The 27,792-nt window shown below is 43.7% G+C and overlaps 2 protein-coding genes across 2 annotated transcripts in view; one reads left to right on the top strand and one right to left on the bottom strand.

The window, feature by feature from the left end:
* Positions 1 to 2,214: 2,214 nt before the first annotated feature.
* LOC106545998 (GRIN2-like protein) lies at positions 2,215 to 7,940 on the bottom strand. Its single transcript, XM_014062754.2, has 2 exons — positions 7,803 to 7,940; positions 2,215 to 4,803 (listed from the first exon to the last, which is right to left on the bottom strand). The coding sequence occupies exon 2, from the start codon at positions 4,787 to 4,789 to the stop codon at positions 3,089 to 3,091; it is 1,701 nt and encodes a 566-aa protein (XP_013918229.2). The 5' UTR covers positions 4,790 to 4,803; positions 7,803 to 7,940; the 3' UTR covers positions 2,215 to 3,088.
* A 4,021-nt stretch (positions 7,941 to 11,961) lies between these two features.
* The window catches only part of LOC106540488 (synaptotagmin-15), a 28,999-nt gene continuing 13,168 nt past the window's right edge, over positions 11,962 to 27,792 (top strand). Inside the window, exons 1-5 of the mRNA XM_087702097.1 lie at positions 11,962 to 12,054; positions 19,392 to 19,584; positions 21,192 to 21,334; positions 23,246 to 23,541; positions 24,697 to 24,867. Of these exons, the coding sequence (XP_087558223.1) occupies positions 12,048 to 12,054; positions 19,392 to 19,584; positions 21,192 to 21,334; positions 23,246 to 23,541; positions 24,697 to 24,867 (810 nt within the window). The 5' untranslated portion in view covers positions 11,962 to 12,047. The remainder of the gene's footprint in view (positions 12,055 to 19,391; positions 19,585 to 21,191; positions 21,335 to 23,245; positions 23,542 to 24,696; positions 24,868 to 27,792) is intronic.

Here is a 27,792-nt window from a genome sequence, read left to right as displayed (position 1 = left end):
GGACTTGCAAAGACAGAGCTTTGAATGAGGAGGGCTATGATGACTACAAATCAAAATGAGTTAGGAAGCCTCTGTTCAAAGTAACCCCTTCTACTAAAAAAAGAAAGAAGGAAAGCATGAATTGCAGTTCTGACTTGAGGCTTCCAACCCATCTTGAGAGATGGGGAAGAACCTCCTCAAAGAGATGGTTAAGGAAGGGATCACCAAGTTCTCAGTTCGCTCTAGTTTAATAGCAGTCATCTGATATGGAAATGTTTTCTTTTCCACATCCATTTAAAAGCCAGTTGATAAGAGCTCCATTCTGTTCCTACCACCGAGAATTGTGTCTGGGTCAGCCATGCACGTTAAGGGAGTGGGTGACTTACCCCCATGGTCGCATTCTCTCCTGCCACACATAGAAATCCCACCCCTCGTCCTGTGGGAGAAAGGGAAATGATTGCTTGGGTTCAACAATGCAGATGTGGCCCCTTTCCAACCACAAGACTCCAGAGGAGTCATCTCTGACTCAGCATTTCTCAACCTTGGCAGTTGGAAGATGAATGGACTTTTAACTCCCAGAATTCCCCAACCAGCATTTCTGGGAATTGAAATCCATACATCTCCAATTCTGGGAGTTGAAGTTCACACATTTTCAAGTGGTCAAATTTGAGAAGCGCTATTCTAGCCCTTGTATGGACCTCTTACCCAATGCCTGCAGGGCAAGATCTCCCTCTTGGACTACAGAGGCATCTGTCTCACGTCCCAATGATCGTAGCCATCATCGTGTCATCATACCCATGATGCCAGGTGCCCAATGACATCATGGTTCATGTGACACTCCCTGTCCCTCCTACAGACACCCAAATGGGAACATCCCTTGAAGATAACCCATTGCAACAAGACAGGACTCATAGTGGAAGAAGCAGGCATCTGTTTTACTGACTTGGTCTTAGTCTGCAAGTGATTGAATGCACTGTCTGTTTGTCCTTCCTCAACAATTGCAGCCTGCTTTGTAGATGTCAGTTCAACAGGATAATTACATTTTATGCCAGGAAGCAGAAGTAGCTATATCTCAGAACAGGTGGAGGTTAACTTAAGGTTAAGCATTCATTGTAAAGTAGCAATTCAGGCCTCTGCTAACTCTGTTTGTTCTTTACTTAATTGTGTCGCTAAGCAATGCTATCCTCAAGAGTGTTGGTCCCCATGGACAAAAGAAGTTGCAAGGAATGTTCTTTCAAAATATCATGTCTACAAAACCACGCAAGGACTTCAACTTCTTCAGCCTAGAAAAAAAAGACATTTATAATATGGATCCTCTTAATTCCATAGACACAGAGAGGGGCGGGGGGTGGGTGTCGACCTATGGCAGGACAAGAAACAATCGATGGAAACTAATCAAGGAGAGAAGCAACATTAGAACTAAGGAGAAATTTCCTGACAGTGAGAACAATTAATCAGTGGAACTGCTTGCCTCCAGAAGTTGTGGATGTTCCGTCACTGGAGGCTTTTAAGGAGAGAATGGACAGCCATTTGTCCAAAATGGTGTAGACTAGAGCCTCCAGCTTGAGTAGGGGGTTGGACTAGAAGACCTCCAAAATCCCTTCCAACTCCTTTATTCTGCATTAGCAATAGCAATAGCAGTTAGACTTATATACCGCTTCATAGGGCTTTCAGCCCTCTCTAAGCGGTTTACAGAGTCAGCATATTGCCCCCAACAATCCTCATTTTACCCACCTTGGAAGGATGGAAGGGTGAGTCAACCCTGAGCCGGTGAGATTTGAACAGCCGAACTGCAGAACTGCAGTCAGCTGAAGTAGCCTGCAGTGCTGCATTTAACCACTGCGCCACCTCGGCTCTTAGTCTGTAAGAAGTGTTCTTCTGCCTATTTAATACATTGTTTACATGCTATTTGTATTGGTATGAAAAGTATAAAATGGCATTCACTCTAGTATTTCAGTGATACAAATATCATTGTGACAGAACAAAATCTAGGCCACAATCAATGTAGAAATATGCACACATTAACAGGAGGAGCCGATTCTAATAACCATAGAGAGGATTCTTGTGATACACTCAAGCAGTTATCAGTCATTCGCTTAATTAATAAAAGAAGTCTTCGGTTCAGTTTTCCTCAAAGATAAAACACAAAGGAAACTACACAGTTTTTGCTTCAGAGAAGGAGGAATAATGTCATATTCCTACTTTTTTGAGCTAATCAAGATGACCAGGTGCAGGTAGAAAAAGAGAAGGCAACAATATTCTTCATGAATTTTTAACTTTCTGGTCTGCTGCTGGAGGCAAAAACAGGGGTTTGTTTGCTGTATTATCACATTTAGAACCCAAGTTCACACTGACATACAACAGACACAATAAGAAGTATGTGAAGACTCAGACTACTAATCCAGATGGAAGAAGGGTGTTTCAGTCCTTCAAAAAAACCAAAAATGAAGGAAACTACCCCAATACGTGGTAGGAGCAGAAATCCTTACTAAGCTGAGGAAAGAGTGCATGTGGAATGCTCTTCCCCATCAAATGCACCAAGATCATGCCACATTTTTGTCCTCTCTGCAGGGTGAAATGAAGAGTTTGCTTCCTCTGTGGTTCCTAGGGCTCCTAGGCTGTCCTTTGAGAAAGCATCTTTGATGGGTCGAGGAGATTCCTGTGATGGCCAGCTCTGCTGCAAGAGGACATGCTGTGCTGCACAGGAGAAACAGTGGGCAACTGAGATAGGAGAAGCCAAGAAGGATGGTCATGTGGCCTTCCCTTCCCTGCCAATGTTGCAGGAAGTATACCAGCCCATTCAGGGTCTTTAGAGAGCATGATGAGGCTGACCAACAGCAGGCCCCATTGCACCTGTCCCCACTTCCTTAGAGAGGAGAGAAGGAACAGATAGGGTAGGTGTGGGTTTGCTTCAAGAGAGCCTGCAGAGAAGGAAGTGGCGATGGTTCCATCCCCCTCTTTCTTTGGAGGCCTGTCCTGTACAAGCAGGGTTGTGAAAGTCCCAGGGCATCAAGTGGCCTCCCCAAAGCTTCACTTTTGGGGTGCCCTTGATCCACTTGAAGAATCAATATTCGTTGGCAGTTTGGGAAGAATGGTCTTTAGGTGGACTTCACTCCACCGCCATGTTGGACCGTGCACAGCAGGCTGGGTTTCGCAGACAGTGCATCACCATGCCAAAGGAGATTCGCTTCTCCTCTTTGGCGGGCTGTTTCTCAGAGGCCCTTGTGCAGAGCTCCTCAGGTTCCGTTTGGAATTGTTCTATCTGGATCTCCAGGTGCTTCTGGATGGCCAGCCCAAGCTCCTCGGGATCAACCGCTGCCCCATAGACTTCCCAGGTCATGCCTTCATCGTCCCACCTGACATCTCGCACGGGAGACTTCTCACCCTCAGCCTCTGGCTTCAGGTTCACCTCTGGGAAGACATGAGGCTGGCCTTCTGCCAGAACAGATGGGCTGGTTGCCACGGACTTGCATTCCTTTCCTGCGAAAGTTTGCACTTCGGCATCTCTGTAGTCCAGCGGAGACTGGAATCCCTGGGTGAGATCATTCCTAGAGGTCATGGTCCACATGTCTTTGGTCTTCATGACCGTCTGAACCCCCTCTTGTTGGCTGTTCCATACCACATACACGGTCTTCATTTCCTCCTGACCCTTGCTGGCTCGTCCATAAGACTGAGGAGGCAGCACCCGCTCCCCATGGGCCCCACAGCATCCCAGGATGCGGTTGGCTTCCAGACTTGACCCATTCACAGAGGAGACTTCAGTAGCAAGCAAAGATGAACAACCCTCAGGGTTGCCTTGTTCTTCGCCCAGTTCATTAACTGGGCATACTGGCCTAGGGGTAAACTGGAGAGAAGGTATTGGTAAGGAATGGCAGTAGGCAGGAATGGTGCCTTCTTCCTTTGCAGAAGACATGTGGCTTCTGCTGCAGGGCAGAGGAATGCCATTAGGAATGGTCACCATTCCAGGTGGGCAAGTGCCAGTTGAAAAGCTGCTGTGTCCTATTCTGCTGTGGGCAAGCATTGACCGATTGGAGACAGTAGCAAGACTTGAAGCAAGGACATTTGTGTTATATGCTTCGGAGTCTGTAAAAATAGCAACATTGTGTGATGAAGCATCTTGGTGAAAGACATTAGCAGGTACAATGTTGTGGTCTCTTGACAAACATGAACTCTGCATCCTATGGCTTTGCAAATCTGGGCTGTTTTCACGAGGGTCCGCTCCATATCTCAATCCTTCAATCATCAGTCTGTTCACCAAAGCAAAGTTACTACTGTGTGAACATACCGCTGGGGATGTGGCACTAGACTCCATGTGAAAGGTGGGACTCGGTTGCTTGCAGCTACAGGTGAGATCGGAGAGGCTCCTCCGGACTGCAACTCCCGGACCCTCCATTGTCCATTGATGTTGGAGGTTGGCCCCAGAGGCTGGAGTTAACTTCTCAACAGGACCTCCCTGGAGGTATGTTCTAGGATACATCATCCCTTCTTCTGATGTTGGGGACTGGTCAACACTGAAGAAGCGGCTGCTGTTTCTGATGGAACGTGGCACATGGTCTTGTGGGGAGAAGCTGCCAAGAACTCTCCCAGTGGTGGTCCCTGTCTCCTGGGTTTGGCAAACAGAACCACTGAGGCTTTTGGGGAGGTCCCGTCTGTGGCTCTGGCTTTCTTCAAAACTTCCTTGCCTGTTGCCTTCTAGGTTTGTGGAGCTCTTTGGCAGAGGGTGGCAGTTGACATTCAGATTATTCAGGTAGAGAAAGTTCAAGGTTTCCCCCAGGGAGCAGTTGTGGGGCTGATGGTCTTGGTTTGCCATGGCCAGTGGCAGCGCTGGAGGAGGAAAAGACAAGATTAGCTGTCAACTCAGATGCTGGAGTGCTTGCTTTGATTTGGGCAATGGATTCCTCTCCTTGCATTGCACAACATCTAATACCTGAGCTATAGTTTTCAGAGCATGAGGCATTTGAACAGCATTTAAACCAATAGTGCTTTCAAAGCATGTTTACAGTGCTCTTTCTTGCAGCTGGGCTCTCCTGGGGCTTCCTTTATTTGGGGAGCTTGAATGCACATCTAGGTTTCTGAAGACTAAAGACAAAACACTGTAAAAACTGTAGGTCTCAAATGCCAAACTAGATGAAAATCTCTAAAAAAGGAAAAGAGCTTCTCAAAAGACCTTCCTGCTTAGAGGGGGTCTTGTGTACTGCTCCCAAGATAGATAGATAGATAGATAGATAGATAGATAGATAGATAGATAGATAGATAGATAGATAGATAGATAGATAGATAGATAGATAGATAGATAGATAGATAGATAGATAGATAGGAGGGAGGGAGGCAGGAAAGAGAGGGAGGGAGAAATGGCAGACAGATGATAGAATGATTGGTGGTCAAATATAGGTTTTTCTTAGCCTCCTTAATCCTAAGAGCAGAAATCCAGGTCTTAGAAAGCAGAGCAATGATAATATGTGTCCAAAAAGTGCTTTTCTTGGATGAGAAGCAAAACATTTTCAAGGAAAAAACCAAGAAAGCCCAGTTGTGATGACCTGGGTGATTGTGAATCCCCATAGACAACAACAACAATTGCAACAACACAAAGGAAACCAAGGAGGTAGAACACCATGGCAGAGAGTTAGGGTTTCATGTGCTTGCTCTCTGCTTTCCAAGCTGTTGCTAGAAGAGCAGCAGGGCAAATCTAAAAGCTGGCTTGCCAACATGGCAATCCCTTCAGGAGTACATTACAGGAACCTCTGGAGAAGAGGGAGGCTGTGCATTTGTCATGGTGCCTAACATTTCAAGTGTTTTGTCTTTCTACCAGCTTCCAACGAGTGCAGAGTTTATGGTTCAGCCTTCCTTCCTTCCTTCCTTCCTTCCTTCCTTCCTTCCTTCCTTCCTTCCTTCCTTCCTTCCTTCCTTCCTTCCTTCCCTCCCTCCCTCCCTCCATCCCTTGAACTTCCTTCCTTTCTCTCCCCCTCTCCCCCTCCCTCCCCTTACTTACTTATTTACTTACTTGGTCTCTGTATAGTCTGAGCAGCAATACATTCCATTAAGTTCTTAAAGTTTAACAACTACATGTATCTGCCTTGAATGAAATCCAGCACAGCTATTAATGCTTTGAGAGTCCTCTTTTAAATCCAGCTTTTTAAATCTCTTTTGCAAAACTAATTACCACCCCCTCCCCAAAAAAAGTCCTGGAATTAAAAAAGAAAAAGAAAGAAACCCAACCGCATACACAAAAATGAAAAGATCCCTTTAAAAAGATGGTTGTTAGTCCCTTCTCTTTTATCCTGACAGGGTTTCTGAAAATTTGCAAAAAAAAAAAAGGGGGGGGCAGCAAGGCCCAGGTATTCCCCAATGTTCTCTTACAGTCTCAAGACACCAGATAAAGACAATCAACTTGGTCTCCAAGCAAAGAAAGATGCCACTCCTGAATATGTCTGCTGTTTGATTCTACAAGTTCTTGCTTACATCCTCTTACATCCTCTTTAATTTTTGACATGATCTGCATTGCATAAAAGAGACACGAAATTCAGTGGAAAAACTTCCCATGTTTTGTTTTTCAAAAACCTCCCTTATATGTTGCTAAGACCTGTCACATTACCTAGCATTCAAATCTAGTGTGCTCCCTTTCTTTTTTTATTTAATTTTGCATAAATGGCCTGGTATTTCTTTTATCTCAGATCTGAGCTTTCCATTTTCTACAGGAGTAATCCTATGGTTTGTAACTGCAGCAACCACTATAACATTATTATAATCCCTTTGTGCACATTATTTTATCTGTACAGGCAGATATGTTCCATCTGCAGATTCATATTTCATGCCACCGTTGAACAGGCCCAGTTAAAAGGAAAGGAATACAAACTCTGATCAATGAAGATCCATTTGTCAATATGTTTTCCTGATGGAGAAAGAAAGAAATGACCTTACATGTGTCAGCCAATAGATCTGTCTAATTTTCTGGTGTTTCAAATCTGTTTAATTTGACCAACTTTAAATGAATCATCTCTTGTGTACATCTATAAAAATATTTTTACCCACCAGGGCTGTCATCTCAGTTAAGAAAGGACCCATCTCTCATTTTTATGCCTATAACTAAGGATTAATAGAAAGCAGAAGTAGCTGGCTTTCTTTCAGATAATTACAGAACTGAGTTACTTGCAGAATATCATAGTCAATAGATCAGTCATTGAGAAGATGCAATATAGACCATGGAAAAGCAGTAACATTCATTTTCTTCCTCCCTGTATTTCAGTGGGGAACAAGAACCTCCTGTCTACATCTCTAAAACTTTCAAGCAGAGACTAGAAACTCAAAAATCCATAGGAGATGCAGAGACTTCAAGCCCAGTTCTAGAAGTCACCAACTCCAATTTTAGAACCTGTTTTCTATCTTAATCTGGAGTTTGAACCAAGTGGAGAGTATGACAAGTATATCTTCCCTTTCCCTCCAAACAGCCGTCTATTTTTATTTTTCTATCCCATCAGTTAGAAGGACTGGAGGATCATATGCAATAGACAGCCTGGGCAAAGGCTTTTTTAGAAATCCTCCAGGAGCAGAGGGGGGGGGGGAATCACAAGAAAAAAAGAAGCACGTTTTCAGAAGGACTGATTGGGTTTCTTTTGTAGCAATTCTCTTTCTTTCTCTAGAATAAAACTGGATAATTGCTCCAGTTGTTTTATCAGGCTTCCTGCCTTGACCCCTCCCTGTTCTGCCTCTGTTGCTTTTCTAATTTTACAGAATCCCCTCTGTTGTTTTCCCCAAAATCAGCTTTTAACGTAAGGTCTCTGTCAATGGTAAGGGGAGAATGAAAGATATTCTGCAAAGATTCTTACCTTCCTTCCACGCCTCAAGATTTCACATCCAGATCTGAGAAGGAGTTTGCTAAAAGATGCTCAGAGAGAAAACCCGAACAGCCTTGGGAGAGTTTTCAACTTCCCCTTGGGATCTTTTCTTCAGGGAATGAATCTGAGGAAGGCAACCAAACAAGATCAGAGAAGGGGACATGGTCCTCCCCTTGTCAATGATAGGGAACACCCCATACCTTCTCTTGATGCTTCTCTATCCATTCCCCATCCCCCCACCCCGACAGACAGTGAGGGAACAAAATGGAGACTGGCCCTGAGGGACGGAGATAATCCTATGTGTTTCATCAGATTAGAGCAAGAAGGGGAGGAGAGGGGGAGAAAAGAGAAAGGGGGACGTTGAAAGCTGTGGAGATAAAGCAGTGAACACAGCCAGACCACCAACTGGGGGCAAGATGAAAGGGGCAGCAGATGCCAAGCAGCCAAACAGTTTTGGAATAAAGAAGACTCTCTGGCTGGATGTGGGAGAGTTTGGGGCTCTCTGTACTTAGAAGAGATTCCAAAGTGGAGTTGAAGCTGCTTCCTGCAGATCAGGTGATGCTGGGACCACACAGGCATCTTTGCCCCTGCCTTGTGCTTCCCTGAAGACACAGAACACAAAGGGACAGCTGCACTTTCAAAGAGGAAGGTCCTGAATTGGTATCCTTGTGAATGGAGGGGAGGCTGGACCTTCCTGTCCCAGCCCTGTCTCCCTAGCCTAATAGGACCTTACCATGACCACAAGGGCTGATCTAGTAACCATGCAAAGCATAAAATGGAGGGATGCCCTGATGGCCACCTTAGGCACACCTCCCATTTTAATTTTAATATTTTTAAAAAATTCAGAAGGCAGGAAGAAGAACTTGATCTTCCAGGTCTTCCAATGATGCTCCCATTGTTGCCGTAATTGAGTCCATCTACCTGCTGACACCCTTTTCTTCTCTTTCATTCCACTTTTCTAAGCATTGCAGTGTAGGAAGAAAAATCCAGGTCCAGTTCCAAGCTGGGAAAAAGGCACTGGAAATAAAAGGGAGGCTGGCTGCTTAGGAGAGAAAGTCCATTTATTGAGGAGCAAAACTAGCAACAGCCTGTGTGGGACAGCTGACAAATTGATTGGATAAGTGGATGGACCTTTATAGGTTTCTGCGGCTTTGAAGTTTGAACTGTTCTGGGGATTGTGCAATGAAGGAGCCTTTATGTCTCTTGCTATTTCAGTGGTGGTGGGTTAATCCTATCATGTCCTAAAAATCATGTCCTGTCCTTCTTAATCCCATCACCCTGGAACTGAAGATGTTTTGTTTAGGAATAGATTGGCCTGGATTTCTTAACAGACACAAAATCTCCACCTCTAAAGATTTCAGGCATCTGCTGGGGCTGTTTTACTATGCAGTAAACTGGGGCTGCTTTCTCTCTTTAAAAGCATGTTTCTTCATTTCTCCTTTTGTTGCAGAAAATGACAGGTGTTAGGCTTCTCAGGATACAGGAAAAGTTTATTTGGCAGCCAGGTTCAGAAAGCTAGCCCATGCTAGCATTGCAAGTTCTGAACAACCTTAATTATCGAAGCATGCATTCTTATACATTCTCAAAAGCATACTTAACACATTTCTTAGTGGTTACCTTGAGGAGAAAGCCTTATAAGGAGATGAGGGTCTTACTTCTCCTTTTGTTTCAGGTATGGCTTACATGTTATTAACGAACTTTAATTGAACTTTGTGGTTTGGACTTTTAACACAAGTTTTGACATAGGGATGTTGGCGAGAACATCTTTATGGTTAGTGAATGGGGACACTTCCTTTAAGTAACTTCTAACTGTCCCTGTTATTCTATTGCAAGTTCCAACTCTTGTCTATGTGACTTTTAATATAGAAGTAAAGGGGTTCTAAGAGGCTGTCCAGTCTGACCCAGTAGGTTTCACACTTAATGTCCAAATCTCACTTTACGGCTGCTTTACTTTGGGGAAATATAATATTCTGCCTCTTAATATCCCCTAAAACAGTGGGTCTCAACCTCCCTAATGCTGCGAGCCTTTAATACAGTTCCTCATGGTGTGGTGACCCCCAACCATAACATTTTTTAATGTTTTCCGTATTTTTTTGAAAATATGTGTTTTCCGATAGTCTTAGGCCATTCCTGTGAAAGGGTCATTCGACCCCCAAAGGGGTCCCGACCCACAGGTTGAGAACCGCTGCCCTAAAACATTTCATTCTCTAGGCAGGGGAAGGGTCTTCTCCAGAAGTCTAGCTCTTCAAATATTATGTCCAAAGGATGATTAGTTGAGCCTGGTCATTTGTGTTTTCATTCATCTGGTTGATGGTCTCAATGATCTATTTGTTGGTTTCCTTGACTATTCCTGGTATTCCTCACCTACCCCCTGCCCCAAGTTAGAAGCAGAGGACTCTACTCTTGGCAGGTTAGACTGTAACCCATAAACATGTCACACACTTGCTTTGCCTCTAAAGTCATCTATTTATGGAACCTCTCCAAGGAAACTTCCTCGAACAGCAGTTTGGCCTGAAATCACCACTTGCTGATTCCCCAGGAGGAAAAGCTTATGGAGGGTTGCAGAAAGACATTTTGCAAAATGATCTTTCCTCCAATCACCCGGGAGGGGGAGGAGGAGAGGGGGACAAGGAAAAGGAGAAGATGATGATGCATCTACATGGTATGCAGTGGAGTACCCCAAAGCTCTGTTTTAGGCCTAGTAGTCTTCAACATCTTCATCAATGATTTGGATGAGGGGATAAATGGGGAACTCATTCAGTTTTGGTCGCCACGATGTAGAAAAGATGTGGAGACTCTAGAAAGAGTGCAGAGAAGAACAACAAAGATGATTAGGGGACTGGAGGCTAAAACATATGAGGAACGGTTGCAGGAACTAGGTATGTCTAGTTTAATGAAAAGAAGGACTAGGGGAGAGATTATAGCAGTGTTCCAATATCTCAGAGAGATATTGGACTCCCTCCCACAAAGAAGAGGGAGTCAAACTATTCTCCAAAGCACCTGAGGGCAGAACAAGAAGCAATGGGTGGAAACTAATCAAGGAGAGAAGCAACTTAGAACTGAGGAGAAATTTCCTGACAGTTAGAAAAATTAATTACTGGAACAGCTTGCCTCCAGAAGTTGTGAATGCCCCAACACTGGAAATTTTTAAGAAGATGTTGGATTTGTCTGAAACGGTATAGGGTTTCCTGCCTAGGCAGGGGGTTGGACTCGAAGACCTCCAGGGTCCCTTCCAACTCTGCTATTGTAATCTTGTCATTGTAATGATGATATGAAGAAATTATTTTTAAAAAATTCAGCCCCAGAATTGCAAAATGTGCCAGGACTTTCTAATGTCATCTTCCCACAATGCCCTTTTCAGTTTCATGGACCAAACTTTACTTCTGGAGATTCCAAAATCTATTGTGTCCACCAGCCACTCTTTACTTGGAGATCTTGCCAGGTGGGCCCACCTGCTGTTCTAAGGGTTGGGCTACCTCCTCCTCCTCTCCAGTTAAGACATGTTGCCAGGAAAGTGGAAGAACAGAGCTTTTTACACACAAGTTAAAAGGCAGCCTATCTGGAATTCCCACCACCACTTTTGGAGAAGCGACTAGCTCCATGCAAGAAAAAAAGAAGATCGGGAATGCTTTTATTACAGCCTTCCCCTGACTACAGAAGGAAAATAGATGAGGCTTGGTTTAATGTACAAGCCACAGAAAGAAAAAATCGTTATAATTTGCTCTTCTGCTCTGATTCTCTATCCCAGAGAGTTTAGGTCAGAAGGAGACTTTAGAGCCAGGAGCTGAACCCTCTCTTTCCAGGAAGGAAGAGGTGGCTGCAGCCCTGCTGGAGCCCACTGGCCACCTCCTCCCTAGACTTGGCAGCTTCTCCACAGCCCTGAGACATTCAGGAGCTGGTATGTGACCAAGAGGCGGAGCTGGCTGTTCAACAGCCAAAGGCAGGCAAAGACAGACCGAGTGGAGCTCTTGCAGTTTTCTAATCCCAGGTTTATCAGGTCTAGAGGAAGGTGGAGTAGCACCATTGCAGCTGAGAGGAAGCCCTGTCTGATTACTGCTTCTGCTGCTGCCGCAACCACTACCACCTCAGACGCCTCAGTAATAGAGGAGAGCAGAACAGGACAACTGCTAGGAAAAAGTGTGCGTTGGAGAGTTGGATCCAAGATGGAATTGAAGCTCTGAGCTGCAGTGCAATCGAAGTTCCTGAGAACCTCACAGTTTCTTCCATCTAGGTGTCATGTCCGGTAAGGAACATCCCTCTGGAACTTTTGCTTAGAGTAGGAGCTCCACCTTTGGAGATGGGACAGAGGTGTCAGAGGAGAAAGGCAAATGCATCTCACTTTGGATCCTCACTTAGTGGCATCTGTCACCTCATCTCTTTGAACACCTCTCTGATTTAGCCACAGGTGGTTTCTGAAATGGGAGTCTGTGTTAGTCTGCTCGGCTTAGACAATATTTCTCTTCAGCTGGACTGAACAGACAAAGTACAGAATAAGCTTCAAGTTACCAATTGTTGATACGCATAATTGAGAATCTGAGTAGATGCCACCGGTTCTCTCTTCCACCCATTTACACAATCTGCAGAAATATCTCCACACTAGACCAAAGCATCCTCTATCTGGGTCTTAGAGGTACAGATCTGTATTTTGAAACAGGCATGAATTTCTAAGGTGGATAAACGTGATGTCCATTAAAGAGCAGCAATTTGAGAAGGAAATGAACTTTACTCATTGGGTGGGAGATAACAAAACAAGGGATGAGCTCCATCCGTGGACTACCAAGCTGGCACCAAATATCAACTATTGTGTTTTTCCAAGAGGCAAAATATTGCTGCTAGTAGCTGCAAAGTGATGCATGGTTTAAGTTGATGGCTTGCTACTGCCTCTGCTGGTGGAGTGCTTGTGGTTGGAGATGCTGGACTCAGGGAGGAAAAAGCTGAATGAGTGATGGCAGTTTCATTCTACCATTTCTTCCAAGTTGCTCTGTGTGTTGGAACAACAGGGATGCCCCCTGCCTTATGGAATTGGAAAGGAGATATGACTGCTTGGGCCTTAATGCCATATAAGCAAGAACAAGTCTAGGAGAAGCTTTGTGTGGCGGTAGGTGAAGGGGATAGCCTCAGTCTAATTCTGAATGGTGTGTCTCTGAGTGTGTGCATGTGTATGCAGCTACTTTTACAATACAGGTAATACAGACATTTTTGGACAAATTTGCCTCCCACCAGAGAGAAGTCCAAGGTGTTCAGAACTTGCTGTGCCAGGTACTCCCAAACGTCATCTCTCCATTAATCCATTTAACTGATTACATCATAAATGAGGCAAGTAAGAAAACCTTACAATGAATTTCCATCCTCCCCCATAGTCTTTCCAGCTGTCTTCTGGGGATTGAAAAGAGTCTTTATTTGTCCATCTCAGGGTCCTTTCTTCTCCCAACTTGAGAAAGTAAAGACTCTTGAAAGGATTATTTCAAAAGGAACTTTAATCAGTCAGAATGGAAACTATTAGAAGCAAAGCAGAATCTGAAAACCTTTAGGCCATGCGAATGGGATTAAGCTGATAATGACCCCTCCCCTTTGTCCGAATGCAGATTCTGACCAATACACAAGTGTGAAGATGCTTCCTTAACTCTTCTGCCCTGGGAGTCAATAAAGCACACGTTCCCATGGCTATCTCTAGTTAGAAATCAAAGTTATATATCCCACATGACTATCATAAACATCCCTCCAGAGATGTTGGGACCTTCAGTCTCCCAGTGACAGGAAACCAGTTGTAAAGTTGTAAAATCATTTGTTTCAGATGTAGCTAATGATTTAACTCTGAGGCTCCCCTCCTCCCAATTGAATGGCAGTATCACTTTTAGGGATCTGACATGCTGCTGTTCTTTAGAAAAAGGAGAGATTCACCTGTGGAAAAAATAAGAAAAGAAATTTCATCATAGTATTTTAACAAGGTTTGTCAGGGTATTGGAAGTGAATTTTTTTCAATGGAGCAGGGGCCCTAACATGGTGTTTCTCTACCCATTTATTTTGGGCTGAAGGTAAATGCTTCCAAGCAACTAAGTATTGGGTTTTCCCCCTGTGGGTCTTAGAGTCCAGGATTTCCTTAATTTCAAAATGTTATTCGCCTTCTATCATGATAGGAACAGGACAGGGGTGGGTTTCAACCGGTTTGCGGGGGTCCCTGCGAACCGGTTGGTCGCCAAACCCGGAAGTAAGTAACTTCCGGGAACGGCGAAGGGCGCGCCCGCCCGCCCGCGGTCCTTACCCGGTTTTGATGAGTTCTGCGCTTCCACGCATGCACAGGACGCATACAGCACCTGCGCGATTGTCCAGGAGCAGCTGGAGCGTCGCGCAGACACTAGTACGCATGCGTGCACCGCGCACGTGCACGAGGACGCCTCCAGCCCCGTTCCAACCGAACCGGTTGGAACGGGGCGAGAAACCCACCCCTGGAACAGGAGGTGTCGGTGCAGGTGGTCTGAGTTGTGAGATTACTTCTCGTTTGAGTAAACTAATGTGAAACACTGGATGGCCTTTCCTGAGTGACTTTGGCAGGAGTAATTCTACTGTTACTGGGTTGATAACTTTGGTGATCGGGAAAGGTCCGACGAAATGTGACCCTAATTTCTTTGATGGCTGCAACGACTTCAGGAATTTTGTCGATAGGTATACTCTATCTCCAACATGGAAGGGTTTGGAATCTACCCATTTTTTGTCAGCTTGAGTTTTGAAAGCCTCTCTAGCTATCTGTAACACTAATCTAACCACTGGCCATCAATGTTCCCTCTAATTTTTTTTCAGTGTGAGCGGAAAAGTATAGTGTTTGAGCGGCACAGTTTCATGCCTGAGCACCTAAGAGAGCCACAGTTTGAACTGCTGTCAAGTCTGCTGGACATTTGCGCAACATACCAAGCGTCAAGCGCCGATTGCTAGCGAGATTTCAGCCTGATGAATGCCAGGCATGAAAAGTGCCACTCAAAGACTATACTTTTCCGCTCACCCTGAAAAAAAAAGGCTCTCTGCTCAGCTTTTAGATTGTTAGACTGGCTAGAGAGAGACATGGCACCAACAGGGTCCTGGCCTGGGTCTTGGCATTTTGCAGGCAACCTGTCCTCTCACATTCCTTTGGAATGCAACCCATCACATGTGAATTAGATTTTGCCAATTATCCTATTAAAAGATAACGCTATTATTCTAAAATACGACTAACTCGATATTAAAAACTGTAAATATGTAATGCTGATAAATAATAGCAGTAATTGTTATTTAGTATGATTAAAATCAGTATTGATATATCAATATAATATCTATCGAAATTGACAATATACACTAAAATAACAATACAAATATATAATGTGGAATATAAATGTAATAAATATAATATATAAATGCAACATAAATGTAATAAAATAATTTATCATGAAACTCTCCCCCTTTAAAGTAGTAAGATCAATTAAATAGTCTAGCAAGTTTGGACAATATGCTATATGTTATGTTACTTAAGAATATATATACCTCAGAATCAGATACAACATCCACATCATTTCCAACTGAGTCAATAAAATCATATGCCATGCCAAAATGTACAATTTTTTTATTATTTAAGTTTTGTACCCTATATTTTCTAACTAACGTTAACTTTAAAAAGACGTTACATCAGACTACAATACAAGTAATTAAATGAAGACTAAAATAAGTGTTTTGGCATATTGAGCTTTTTATATTTCTTTCTTATATTGCTTCCTTAGTTGAGAACTTGCTCCTCAGCTTACTTACGCATTAACTGTTTGTTGCTTTTATGGTTTATTCATTCACTGCTCCATCTTCAGTTTTTTTCACAGGGGGCAGGGCTTCCTTCCTCCCTCCCTTCCTTCCTTCCTTCCCTCCCTCCCTCCCTCCACTCCTTTGGCCACCAATTTTGATCCAATTCTCTCTCTCTCTCTCTCTCTCACACACACACACACACACACACGTTCTTTGTGGGGGGGAGTTAATTACTCCGCCTCACTGCGCAAAGTCAGCTCAGCATGTGTTTGGCCCCCACTTACGCCGAATCAAATCCGCGGCCGGCGGGACAAGGGGGTTGCATTTCAAAGCCACCAGTCCTCTTGCTTCTTCTCTTTCACCAGCAAAGCTCCCGCTGGTGCCTCCGCCCATGGCAGTGGTGCCACTCCCTCCACGCGGACCCCCTGAGCTGGCTCCCGCGTTATCCCTCCCCCTTCCTCCTCCGCCGTGCTTTTGAGGCCGCGGGAGCTAGTAGGAAAGCGGCGGAGGTGGAGGCGGTGGCAGGGGTAACCCAGAGCCCAGCTGAGGTGGAGTCAGCTGGGCTCTGGGTTACCCCTGCCGTCGCCTCCACCTCCGCCGCTTTCCTACTAGCTCCCGCAGCCTCAAAAGCACAGCAGAGGAGGAAGGGGGAGGGATAACGCGGGAGCCAGCTCAGGGGCTCCGCGTGGAGGGAGACTCAGGAGAGGCACCACTGCCATGGGCCTGGAAGCCAGCGGGAGCTTTGCTGATGAAGGCGAAGAAGCAAGAGGACTGGCGGCTCATCAAAACAAGACTGGGGAGGTCCTTTGCGGGAGGCCAGTTCTAGCCGCCTGCAAAGGACTTCCCCACGTTTGCTTTGGTAGAAATCTCTGCGTGGCAGTTAGAAACTTCTGCGCGGGGATTTCTTTCCATGTGCGCGGCCGCGCACGCACGCACCTTAGAGGGAACAGTGCTGGCCATGTGTTTCGTAGGTTGTCTATCCATTCTTTTAGTGAGGGGATGGTGGGTTCCTCTGTGGGTAGTTCAGGCATGGGGTTCAAACCCTGGTCTGTTGCTACTCTAAAAGGGGTGAACCTAGTGCTTGAGTGCACAGAGTTATTGAAGGCCACTTCTTCAAATGGTAAAAGATCAACCCAGTTGTCCTGTTGAAAATTAATAAAACATCTTAGGTATTGTTCTAGAACCATGTTCCGATTTTCAGTTTGACCATTGGCATGGATAGTGACTAGAGCTCAGTCTTTGGGTGGTGCCCAGTAAGTTTAAGAATGGCCCCCAAAATTTTTGAGGTGAATTGGACCTCTCTGTCGGAGATGATCCTCTGCGGGGCTCCATGAAGGTGATAAATGTGTATCAGGAATAACTTGGCTAGACTTTTGGTAGTTGGGAACTTTTGACACAGTATAAAATGTGTCTGTTTGGAAAACAAGTCTGTTACGACCCAAATGACAGTATTCCATGCACTTTCTGCTAGTTTGATAATAAAATCCATAGCTATCTCCTTCCAGGGTGCTGAGGGCTTGGCTACCTTCTGTAACAGTCCTGGCATTTTGCCTTGGCGTTTTTTGGCTGCCGCACAAATTGGACAGCTGGCTACATAGCTCTCTATGTCCTTTTTTAGTGATGGCCACCAAAATTGCCTTTTAATTAGATGTAAAGTTTTTACAAAACCAAAGTGTCCTGCTAGTTTGGAGTCGTGGCACCTTTCCATTAAGTACAGTTTTGGCTGGCTTCCCTCCCACCCAAGCTAGGTTATCTTTCATCAGACAGCTGCCTTTGAGGCTCAAAAAACATTTGTTGGTGGTTAAAGCTTGTTTAAAAGTTTGGGTGGTGTCATTGTCCTCCTGAATGTCTCGTTTTCCCTGGGATCTGGTGGTTACTCTAGCGGCTAATTGATTGTCTTGTATCATGGGTTTGATTATGTTTCGCTTCATGCTATTGTATTGTGGTTTCCTGGATAGTCCATCTGCCAGGAAATCCCCCCCCCAGGAGGTATCTGAGTGTAAATTCAAACCTTTTAAAGTACTGAGCCCATCGTACAAACTGGTAAAGGTTTGCAAATCCCAGGAAGCTTTGCAACTGTTTGCATCTATTATGACACCACCTTATTTTCTCTTTCTTTTCTTTTCTCTCTCCCCTCCTTCTCTACTTCCTTCCTACCTCCTCTCCTTCCCCTTCTTTCTTCCCTTACCTCTCTCCTACTTTTACCCTCTCTCTTCCCCATCCTACTCTCTCTCCTTCTCTTTTTTCTCCCTCCTCTCCTTCTCTTACTCTCCCTTCCACCCACCCTTCCTTATCTCTTTCTTCTTTCCAGGTAGGATTTCTATCGCACAGTCAGTGGAGCGGTGAAGTGGAAGCTCATCACATGCTTTTTCGCTAAAAACCTCAGCCAAGTCCTTATATTCTTTGGGTATGCCCTGGGTTGGCATAGTGTAAGCAGACATGGCTGTTTCTAGGTGCTCTGCCTCCTCAGTTTCTTTGTCTGGATTCTCAGCAAAAGTCACATGCATCTGCGCTCTTAGGGTGCCTTGCTTCCAATTAATTTGGGGGTTCCATTTTTTCAGCCATGCAAGACCCAGAACTAGTGGCCATTCCATGCCAGGCACCACTATAAATATAAGCATTTCCTCGTGGCTTCCGATGCCTATCTGTAGAAGCTCAGTGGCAAATGAAGCTGGCTTCCCCCCTGCTATTGACCCATCTTGTTGGCCAAAAGTTATGGGGCTTTTCAGTTTCCTTACATTAATCCTCAACTTTCTTACCAGGGTTGGGCTGATCAAACAGCGGGTGCACCCCGAGTCCACTAAAGCTGAGATTTTCATCCCCCTGTCCTAGTTGGGGATAAATAGTCTCAGGGGCAAGGTAAGCGGTTTAATTGGTTTGCTTACCAGTGGTTCATCCTCTGGTTCACTTTCAGATGAGTATGGTTCCTCCTGCTGCGAAGCTGGGGTTTCCTCCTCAAAGAAGGGAGGGGGTGGAAATTCTATGGTCTCCCTGCTCCTCAGGGCCATCTCCTTTCTGTGCTGGCCAGGTTTCATAAGTTTTCCCCCCAATGGGCAATCTGGTTTCTTAGCCAGTGCCTGAGAACAGCATTCTGCAGCTCGGTACTCCTCTTTTCCACACTTGAAACAGACTAAGGATTTCAGAGAAGGTGTCGTTTGCGGTTTAAAAGATTCTTCTTTCCATTGGGATGGGGATTGAAGTGATTGGGGGGAGGTTGCTGGATAAACGTTTGATATGTACATGTTCATGCCTTTTTGGCTCAGAGCTTGCTTTTCTTTCACTGCTATCTTTTCATGACTAGTAAAAGTATCTTTAATTCCACAAACAATGGAGTTGGGAGTTTTCTTTCTTGGTTATTGATGGAGACACACCTGACATAAACCAATTGTGAAAGAGAAAAGATACAAACATTTCAACAGGTCTGAAATAGCCAGTTTTTCTGGTAATTTGGTTAAAAATTCAAGAATCAATTTATTTGAGGATCATCTTATCCACGAGTATATAGTGGATCACTGGATTCAAACCCAATTATTTGGCTCAATGAAAGGAAGGTCTCCTCTGGAGGCAGTTTCTGTTTCCTTTAAGATTTCTATTTCTCTTTTATGGGAAATGTAATATTCTGCCCTTTTCATTCAGTATTTCATTCTTCTAGGTGAGGGGTGGGTGCTGCCTTTCTACAAAGGAACGTGGTGGAGATGAAGCTAGAATATTAAGCAGAAATCAAACAGCTGCCAGAATGTTGGGCAATGTGATATATTTTCCTTTGGGAAGTGGATGTCTTCACTTGGCGTGTTTCATGCAAGTGTTTGTGTACCTCAGAACAGGCAGTTGCTGTGGCTGGTGGAGTGGTAACTGGACTTCTGCTTCTGGTCCTTTTGGGGATAGCTGCCTACCTCTTCTGGAAGAGCAAATATCTCAAGGCCTCTTATGAAGAACTGACTGATCCGGTCACCTCAATTTTGCAAGAGCCAGATGTTGCTCAATCAACCTTGGTTCCTCCTCAAAATGCCAGGTACAAAAGCCCTTTTTCTGCTGGCCATCACCTTCTTTGGGAATCTCCTTCCTCTGCCAGGGACAGGGGATCCAGTCGAGTCTCAAGTGGATCACCTCTGTGGCTCAGGCTTTGGGGAAGGACAATCAACCCTGGGAATACAAGGCCTCTCTGACCACTGGGTTTAGAGACAAGGAGTCCATCACCTTCCAATCCTCTCTATCAAGCAGCCAAAGAAATACACAAAAAATAAAAATAAATAGAATGCAGGTATTTAAGACCCCCTGCCAGAAGATTCCAAAAATCAAACAATTATTGAATAAATGACATGAACAACAGACATTTTCCAGTCATTGAACAATCCCTGACTGCATAATAACAATAAAATAACCATGAAAAACTTAAGAGAGATAGTTTCAACGATTTCTTCCTTCTAATTACCAGCTAATTGGAGATAGAAGATGTTCCAGGAAAGATATCAGAGGGAGGAAGAAGAATTGGGTAAACTGGGAGAAAAGCTCTAGAATTTGTATCAGCCCTGGGACAGAATTTACACAAATCATATCAAGTTCCCAGCCATTTTTTCCCAACCTTTGCATTGTTCCACCATAAATAGGATGTGGAAGCATCTTTGACAACCATGCTTTGTAATTAAAATTTCTAAGCAGACGAAATGTGGATTTTCAGAACATGCTGTCTATTCTTATAATAAGTTATCTTTAGATTAATTAATTTCCCTGTGGTGGTTGAAGAGAAATGAAAGCAATATGTGTCAAGTTTCAGAATCTGGGACAATATGCAAAGTCATTTAGCCATGATTTTGGCAATCTTAATGCTTAAAGTTGGGTTTCAATCCAAAACACCATCTTTCCATTAAAAAAAAATAATCCTCTTGATTTAACTTTTTTTCAAATTAAAATGAGGCCAAAAAGTGAAGAAGGCTTGGCTTTCGATCTGTTACTCTTTCTCCCTTTTATTGGTTTTAAATTTTCTCTATTTTATTTATATTTCCTCCCCCTCCTCCTCCTCCTCCTCCTCCTCCTCCTCCTCCTCCTCCTCCTCCTCCTCCTTTGCATTTCCATTGGAAGGAAGGTAGTTTATTCCCAGGTCTGAGATTGAAGCCCTGCCTTATCCACTCAATTGCCAAGTGTTTTAATCAGTAGCTGTTCTCTAAAAAGACTCAAGGTGTCCCAATCTTGAAATGATGCCCCAAAGAAGTCTTTTTAACCTTTCTATTTTAATTTTAGGCTAATTATTTGGTCTTGTTTTGTCAGATGGTGCTTTGATTTTGTTCAGCTTGTTATTATTGACTGTTTATTTTTTTTAACTGTTGCAGCTACTTTGCCAGCCACTGACTGTCAGTAAGTACAATTATGAGAAGATGTATGTTCTTACATGTAATTCTAGAAAAGAGCCGGGAAGAAACAAGTACGATCTGATTAATGCCAAACATCCTTTTAAGTTCCTTTGACTTTTTGTGCGGCAGACTTCAGCTCCAATTTCTTCCATTTCAGTTGGAAGGGTTCCAGATATTTCAACCTTGCCTGTGTTGTTTTCAGAGTAGTTAGATTCCTGATATGGTTTTTGTTTCCTTAATATAACTCAATGCTGTGTTTGCCTTTGGACAGAACAAAGAGTGTTCCTTTCATTGTCCCACCCAAATTTCACCGACAAGGGTGGACCGATATGCTAAGCGGAGAACCAATTCAAGAGGAGAGCGAGCTTTATGTGACCCCAGACTCTGGACCCCGATCCTCTTTCCATTCTTTAGGTAGGTTGGCATTTCTTTCAGTGAGTAGAATGCCAGGAATTGGATTTTGCCCCAAAATCCCATTTCTGTATTAAGTTCAATGGACATTGCCATTGCATTGCTATTTAAACAAAGTCCTTTCCTGTTTAAACACAATAGTTTCCTGTGAGTCTGCACAAACAAACCCTTCTGCCAGAAACAGAGGAGGAAAATTATTAAAGTTGTTTAGAGTCAGAACCTATTTTGATGGTGCAATCTGGTTCAGGATCACTTCCTGTATTTCCAATGTCACTCAAAATACTGGATGCGAGCATTTGTCCCAGAGCTGGATTGGCTTCAGACTTATGTTGAGCCCACAGAAGTTTGCCTTTAGATAAAAGTTAAGATTATAATAGCTGATTAGGAAAGACAATGGGTGTGAGTTTTCAACAAATGCCCTGAAACTTTGCATAATTTTATTTATTTATTTAGAAGATATATAGGGCCGCCACCCACTCTCAGTCTACAGCTTACAAACAATAAAAATCCAGTATAAAAGAATAGAAAAACCAATATCCCTTCCCCTAGCAACAACCAAAGGAGCCGCTTGATCATGTGGGAGGAATAATTTTTCATTGGTAGAAACCAGTGGTGGTACCGGAGCCTGCCTGGAGCACCAGATACCGTTCCGGTACGGTGCTCCAGAGGGCCCACCTACCTGCTTGAGCTCCTCACCAGTCTTTTAAGTCTTTGGTGCTTCCGTGCACGTGCACGGTGCATAAAGCACCTGTGCGCCACTCCGCTGAGCAGCTGGAGCATCGCAGAGGTGGTAAGACACATGCACATGCTGCGTGTGTGTGCATGTGTGCTGCACACATCCATGTGGATGACACTGGACCTGTTTCAACGAGATCCAGAACCCACCACTGATGGAAACATTACCTTATCACTCCTGACACTTTGGCTGTTGAGATTTTAAAAGGTTCTGTAGCTTCACTTCATTGTCTTCCTCCTGGCTTGATCAAAGGAGGCAATGGAATGTTCCTTGGTGGCATGGGGTATCACTGGCTTTGCAGCCCTCCTCCCCTCTGCTTCATTGGAGCAGAAACACTCATGGTGCGGAAGACACCACAGAAAGAAATTTGAAACATGGTCCTGCTCACTTCAGAGGGTGCCTCTGTCCTGATGAAACCACCAAGTGCAAAGTTTAAGGTGATGTCTTAATCAAGAGACTGAAGGAGAGAGTTTAACTGTCTCATTTGTTCCCAAGATTTGTTATGACTTTCCAGGTCCTGCTGTGCAATTTTAAGTGATCCTGGTCATCCAAAAATGCACTTTTAAATAATGGAAAGGGTTCCATAAAACATTTAAACGGTTGGAATTCTACACAGAAATATTGTGTGTATATGATGTAAGTGCTTTTAATTAATGAATTAAGAGTCCATTGAGTTGAATTGAGTTGACTATCTTCTACAGATTTATAAACTAATTCCACTGAACCACGTTACATTTAAGAAGAGTTATGAAGTAATATTCAGCTTCTGTCTTGAAAACTCGATCACTCTCAGATGCAAAATTATTATAACACAATTGATTGAAATCAGAGGTGGGGTTCAGCAAGTTCTGACCAGTTCTGGAGAACCAGTAGTGGAAATTTTGAGTGGTTCAGAGAACTGGTAAATATCACCTCTGACTGGCCCTGCCCCCATCTATTCTCTGCCTCCTGAGTCCCAGCTGATCTGGAGAGATTGGGTAGTTTGCAGTATCCTTCCCCTGCCACACCCACCAAGCCACACTCACAGAATTAGTAGTATTTTTTTTGAATCCCATCACTGATTGAAATGTGTGGATGGTCCACAGTACATAAGGTAGAAACAACCAAATTTTAAATAAGTTTTGTCCACTTCATGTTTTGAACTCAGTGAGGCTGGCTCTTTCCTTTCTGTCCTCAAGCTGGAGCGTACCTTGTAGGGACCATAAATCCAGAACTCTACCGCTTTCCAGAAGACAAAAGTGAGACGGACTTTCCAGAAGGAAACATTGGTCGGCTTTGGTTCTCCGTGGAATATGAGAAAGAGTCAGAAAGGCTCCTGGTGTCCTTGATTAAAGCCCGAAAGCTTCAGCCTCCTTCTGGTTCCTGCAACCCCTTGGTGAAGATCTACCTGCTCCCTGACGAGAGGCGTTACTTGCAATCTAAAACAAAACACAAAAATCTCAATCCTCAGTTTGATGAGAATTTTGTGTTCCAGGTAAGCATCGCTGAAGATGAGCTTGATTAACCCCTATTGTGGGGTCTGAGCTTGGTTGTTTTCTTGCAGGCATTACATATCCCAATTAGGTAATGTCACCAGTGCACAAGAGGAAGGGGATGGGGTTTGTGGAGGAGGAGGAAGAGAAATCTGGGGTTCTTGGTGCTTTCTGAACAGGATTGTTTTCAAACAATCCATCATCATATTCAGCACAGTGGTGGCACAGTGGTCAGAGTGGAGTACTGCAGGGTCCTTCTGCTGATCACCGGCTGCCAGCAGTTTGGCAGATCGAATCTCACCAGGCTCAAGGTTGACTCAGCCTTCCATCCTTCTGAGGTGGGTGAAATGAGGACTCGCATTGTTGGGGGTGATATGCTGATTTTGTAAACTGCATAGAGAGGGCTATAAAGCGCTTTAAAGCAGTATATAAGTCTAAGTGCTATTGGGATTGCTATCAGTGCTAGAAGGGAATAGGGTTTCCGAGAAGGACAGTGGGGTTCTTGGTTCTCTCTAGACTGGATTGTTTTCTTCTGGACATTTCATTACCCAACTGGGTAACATCATCAGTGCTAGAAGGGAGTTAGTTTTCCAGGGAGGAGGAGTAGTAGTTCTGTGGGGTCCTTGGACCTTGGTGCTCTCTGAGCATGGTGGTTTGCTTGCAGATGTCTCATTAACCAACCAGACAGCATCATCAGTGCTAGAAGGAAGTGGGGTTTGCTCTTTATGTATATATAAGTGGCTTGCCCTGTCAGTATTGGTAGAAGTGTTGTTTTCTTCTTGGTAATTCTTTGATTGGAATGCAGGTTCAGGTTTTCAGCCAGCCAGTCACACCAGCCCCCAAACAATCCCCAAGACCTTATCTCTCCCAAATGTTGAGCTAGGAATGACCAACTGTGGTATGCTTGAAAAATTATTCTCATTTGAAGGCAGACCATTGAATTGTTGGATCCAATGATCCCTTATCCTTCATGAAACTTTTGAAAAAGTCTCCCATGGAAAAACTGACCAGTATGGAGCTTTATGTATGCTCAGAATTAAAATGAAGAAGGTTCTGCTGTATCCTGACTATTCCAGATTATCTTAGTCTTCCTTATGTTCAGAGCTGTGGTAAGATTCATTCCAACTGATTCTCCTTCTGTGCTTCTTCCTCTCTAGATTTCGAACACTGTTATATTTCAGAGGACACTGAAGTTCTGTGTCTATCATGTTGACAAGCAGAAGAAGCTCATTCTCCTGGGCCAAGTGGTCTTCCCACTGAAAAATGAAACTTTGGCTGAAGACGGGAAGGTTGTTGTCTGGAAGGATTTGGAACCAGATAATCTGGAGGTAAGGAATGAATGGAATATTAAGTTCATGAGATGAATAACCACATGATTTGTTTTGGGTTGTTGATATTTTTTAGGACAAGTTTGTAAACAATGAATTTGACAGATCCTGACATATGTTCTATGTTGGCTACAATTCACAGATTATTTAGCTTCCTCTGTTATCGTTTTTAATTTAATGCAATCTGTGAAATTGCCCATTTGTGTATGAGAAACTGTTATTTTATAGTTTGGGGAGCTGTGGGTCACAGAGAATAGAGCAGTCCTTGAGGCTGTTTTTCTTTTGATTGGTTGGGAACTTTGGAAGGCAGGTCTTTGCTTTCTGAGCTATGGTAAGTCCATGTTGGGAGATACAAGCATCAAGCATGTCCTGTCTCAAAATGATGAGGATTTATTTATTTTATTTGCTTGTTTGTCAAACATGTACAAGATAACAAGTAGAGGTATGAACATAAACATGAACAAAGGAAGTAAATACAGATAAATGGGGACAGTAGGGCAAGAATAGTAGGCACACTGGTGCGCTTATGCACGCCACCTTTATGGATCATTTGGAATGGGGTGAGAAGGTCCACAGTAGACAGTTTGAGATTGAAGCTGTGAGGGTTGGAGGCTGTGCAGTTGGAGTCGGGTAGAGCATTCCAGGCATTGACCACTCTCTTGCTGAAGTTGTATTTTCTGCAATTGAGTTTGAAGTGGTTTACCTTGAGTTTGTATTGATTGTTTGCACATGTATTATTGTGGTTAAAGCTGAAGAAGTCATTGACAGGCAAGATGTTGTAGCAGACAATTTTGTGTACTATGCTTAGATTGGACCGCAGGCGGTGCAATTCCAGATTGTCCAAGCCCCAAATTTCAAGCCTGGTGGCATAAGGAATTCTATTGTGAGTAGAGGAGTAGAGTACTCTTCTTGTGAAATACCCCTGGACTTGCTCAATTGTATTAATGTACGACATACAGTGTGTATTCTAGGCGGTTCCACCACAAATGCGCGAACGACAAAAGCGCGCCTGACTAAACCGCGGTGACAAAACCGCGGTGACAAAACTGCGCCGACAAAACCGCGCCGACGAATGAGCGCTGAAGCGCGCCGACAACAGCATGCCGACAGAAGCGCGCTGTAACATAACCCTAAACCTAACCCTAAACCTAACCCTAACCCTAACCCTAACCCTAACCCTAACCCTAACCCTAAACATAACCCTAAACCTTACCTTAACTTAAATCGCGCTTCTGTCGGCGCGCTGTTGTCAGCGCGCTTTTGACATCGCGGTTTTAGCCCCGCGGTTTTGTCGTCGCGCTTTTGATGTTTGCGGTTTTGTTGGGTCACGATTCTAGGTGGATGAACTGAATTGGCCTGGCAAAGGTTTTGTATGGCGTAGTGTAGCAATACAATGTTATCAGAAAAGAAGTTTCACAAAATTAGGTTAAAAACTTAATGCCTTTTGGGCAATGCTGTTACAGTGAGCTCTGGGGCTTAGATCATTTGTGATGAGTACTCCTAGGTCTTTGACTAAGTGAGGGTCGTCTATGAGATTGTTTCTTTTTTTAAACAGATTAACAGAGTTGGAAGGGACCTTCTAGGTTACCTAATCCAACACACAAACACCTGCTCAAACAGATGGCAGTCCAATCTCTTCTTGAAAGTCTCAAGTGATGGAGCTGCCACAGCTTCCAAAGGATGTTCTACTGATTGATTGTTCTCACTGTCAGAAAGTTCCTCCTTATTTCTAGGTTGAATCTCTCCTTGCTCAGTTTCCATCCATTATTCCTTGTCTGGGCTTCAAGTGCTTTGGAAAATAGCTTGACCCCTTCTTCTCTGTGGCAGCCATTCAAGTATTGGAAGACTGCTATCATGTCTCCCCAGGTCCTTCTCTTCACTAGACTAGCCATGCCCAGTTCCTGTAACTGTTCTTCACATGTTTTAGTCTCCAGTCCCCTAACCATCCTGGTTGCTCTTCTCTGCACTTTTTCTAGAGTCTCAACATCTTTTTTATAGTGTGGTGACCAAAACTGAATGCAGTACTCTAGATGTGGTCTTACTAGGGCTTTTCAGAGTGGTATTATTACCTCCCTTCATCTTGATTGTATCCCTCTGTTAATGCAATTTAGGATTGTGTTGGCTTTTTTTGGCTGACGCCACACTCTGCTGGTTCATATTTATCTGGTTGTCCACTCAGACTCCAAAATCCCTCTCACAGTCACTGCTATTAAGCCTGGTTTCACCCAGTCTATATGTGCACCTTTGGCTTTTCTTACCTAATAGGACTTTACTTTTCTCTACATTGAATTTCCTTTTGTTAGATAGGACCCAGTGTTCAAGTCTGTCAAGATCCTTTTGGATCTTGAGCCTATCTTCTAAGACGTTAGCTATTCCTGCCAGCTTAGTATCACCTGCAAATTTGGTAAGTTCCCCTTTTATTCTCTCATTTCCACTCAACTTGTATTTGCTGTTCTGATTTTTATTGCCAATGTGTAGGACAGAGCATTTATTAGTTAAAATTTGGAGTTGTCAATTGCATGACCATTCTGACACATAAACAAGGTCACTTTGTAGGGCAGCAGCATTGTAAGTAGTGTTAAATAAATTTACATCATCAGTGAAGAGGATGCTGCTGCTTTTTTAAAATAAGTTTTTCTTATTTTTAATTTTCAAAACAAACACAACACATACAATCTTCCTTTCTTACATACTATATAAAGTGTATCAGTTGGTTACAAAAGACTTTTGTGCATATCTTCCACAGTCATCAAGCATAATTCATATTAACTCAAGTATTTTAACTCAGATATATTTATACATATTACCATCATCATACCTCCATTTTCATTTGGCTATAATTGTTTAAACGTCCTTCATCATAAAATATACCAAGATTTAATACATAACCACACACTGGCATTTCATTTACTATTTCTAAAACCC

This window comes from Thamnophis sirtalis, unplaced genomic scaffold (genome assembly GCF_051295495.1).
Source record: "Thamnophis sirtalis isolate CommonGarterSnake01/CBP01778 unplaced genomic scaffold, rThaSir2_p1.2 scaffold_15, whole genome shotgun sequence".
Lineage (NCBI taxonomy): Eukaryota > Metazoa > Chordata > Lepidosauria > Squamata > Natricidae > Thamnophis > Thamnophis sirtalis.
This window is presented reverse-complemented; position numbering and strand designations above follow the sequence as displayed.

Coding starts and splice junctions, on each gene's coding strand:
- LOC106545998 (XM_014062754.2), bottom strand. CDS start 4,789: ATGGCAAACCAAGACCATCAGCCCCACAACTGCTCCCTGGGGGAAACC.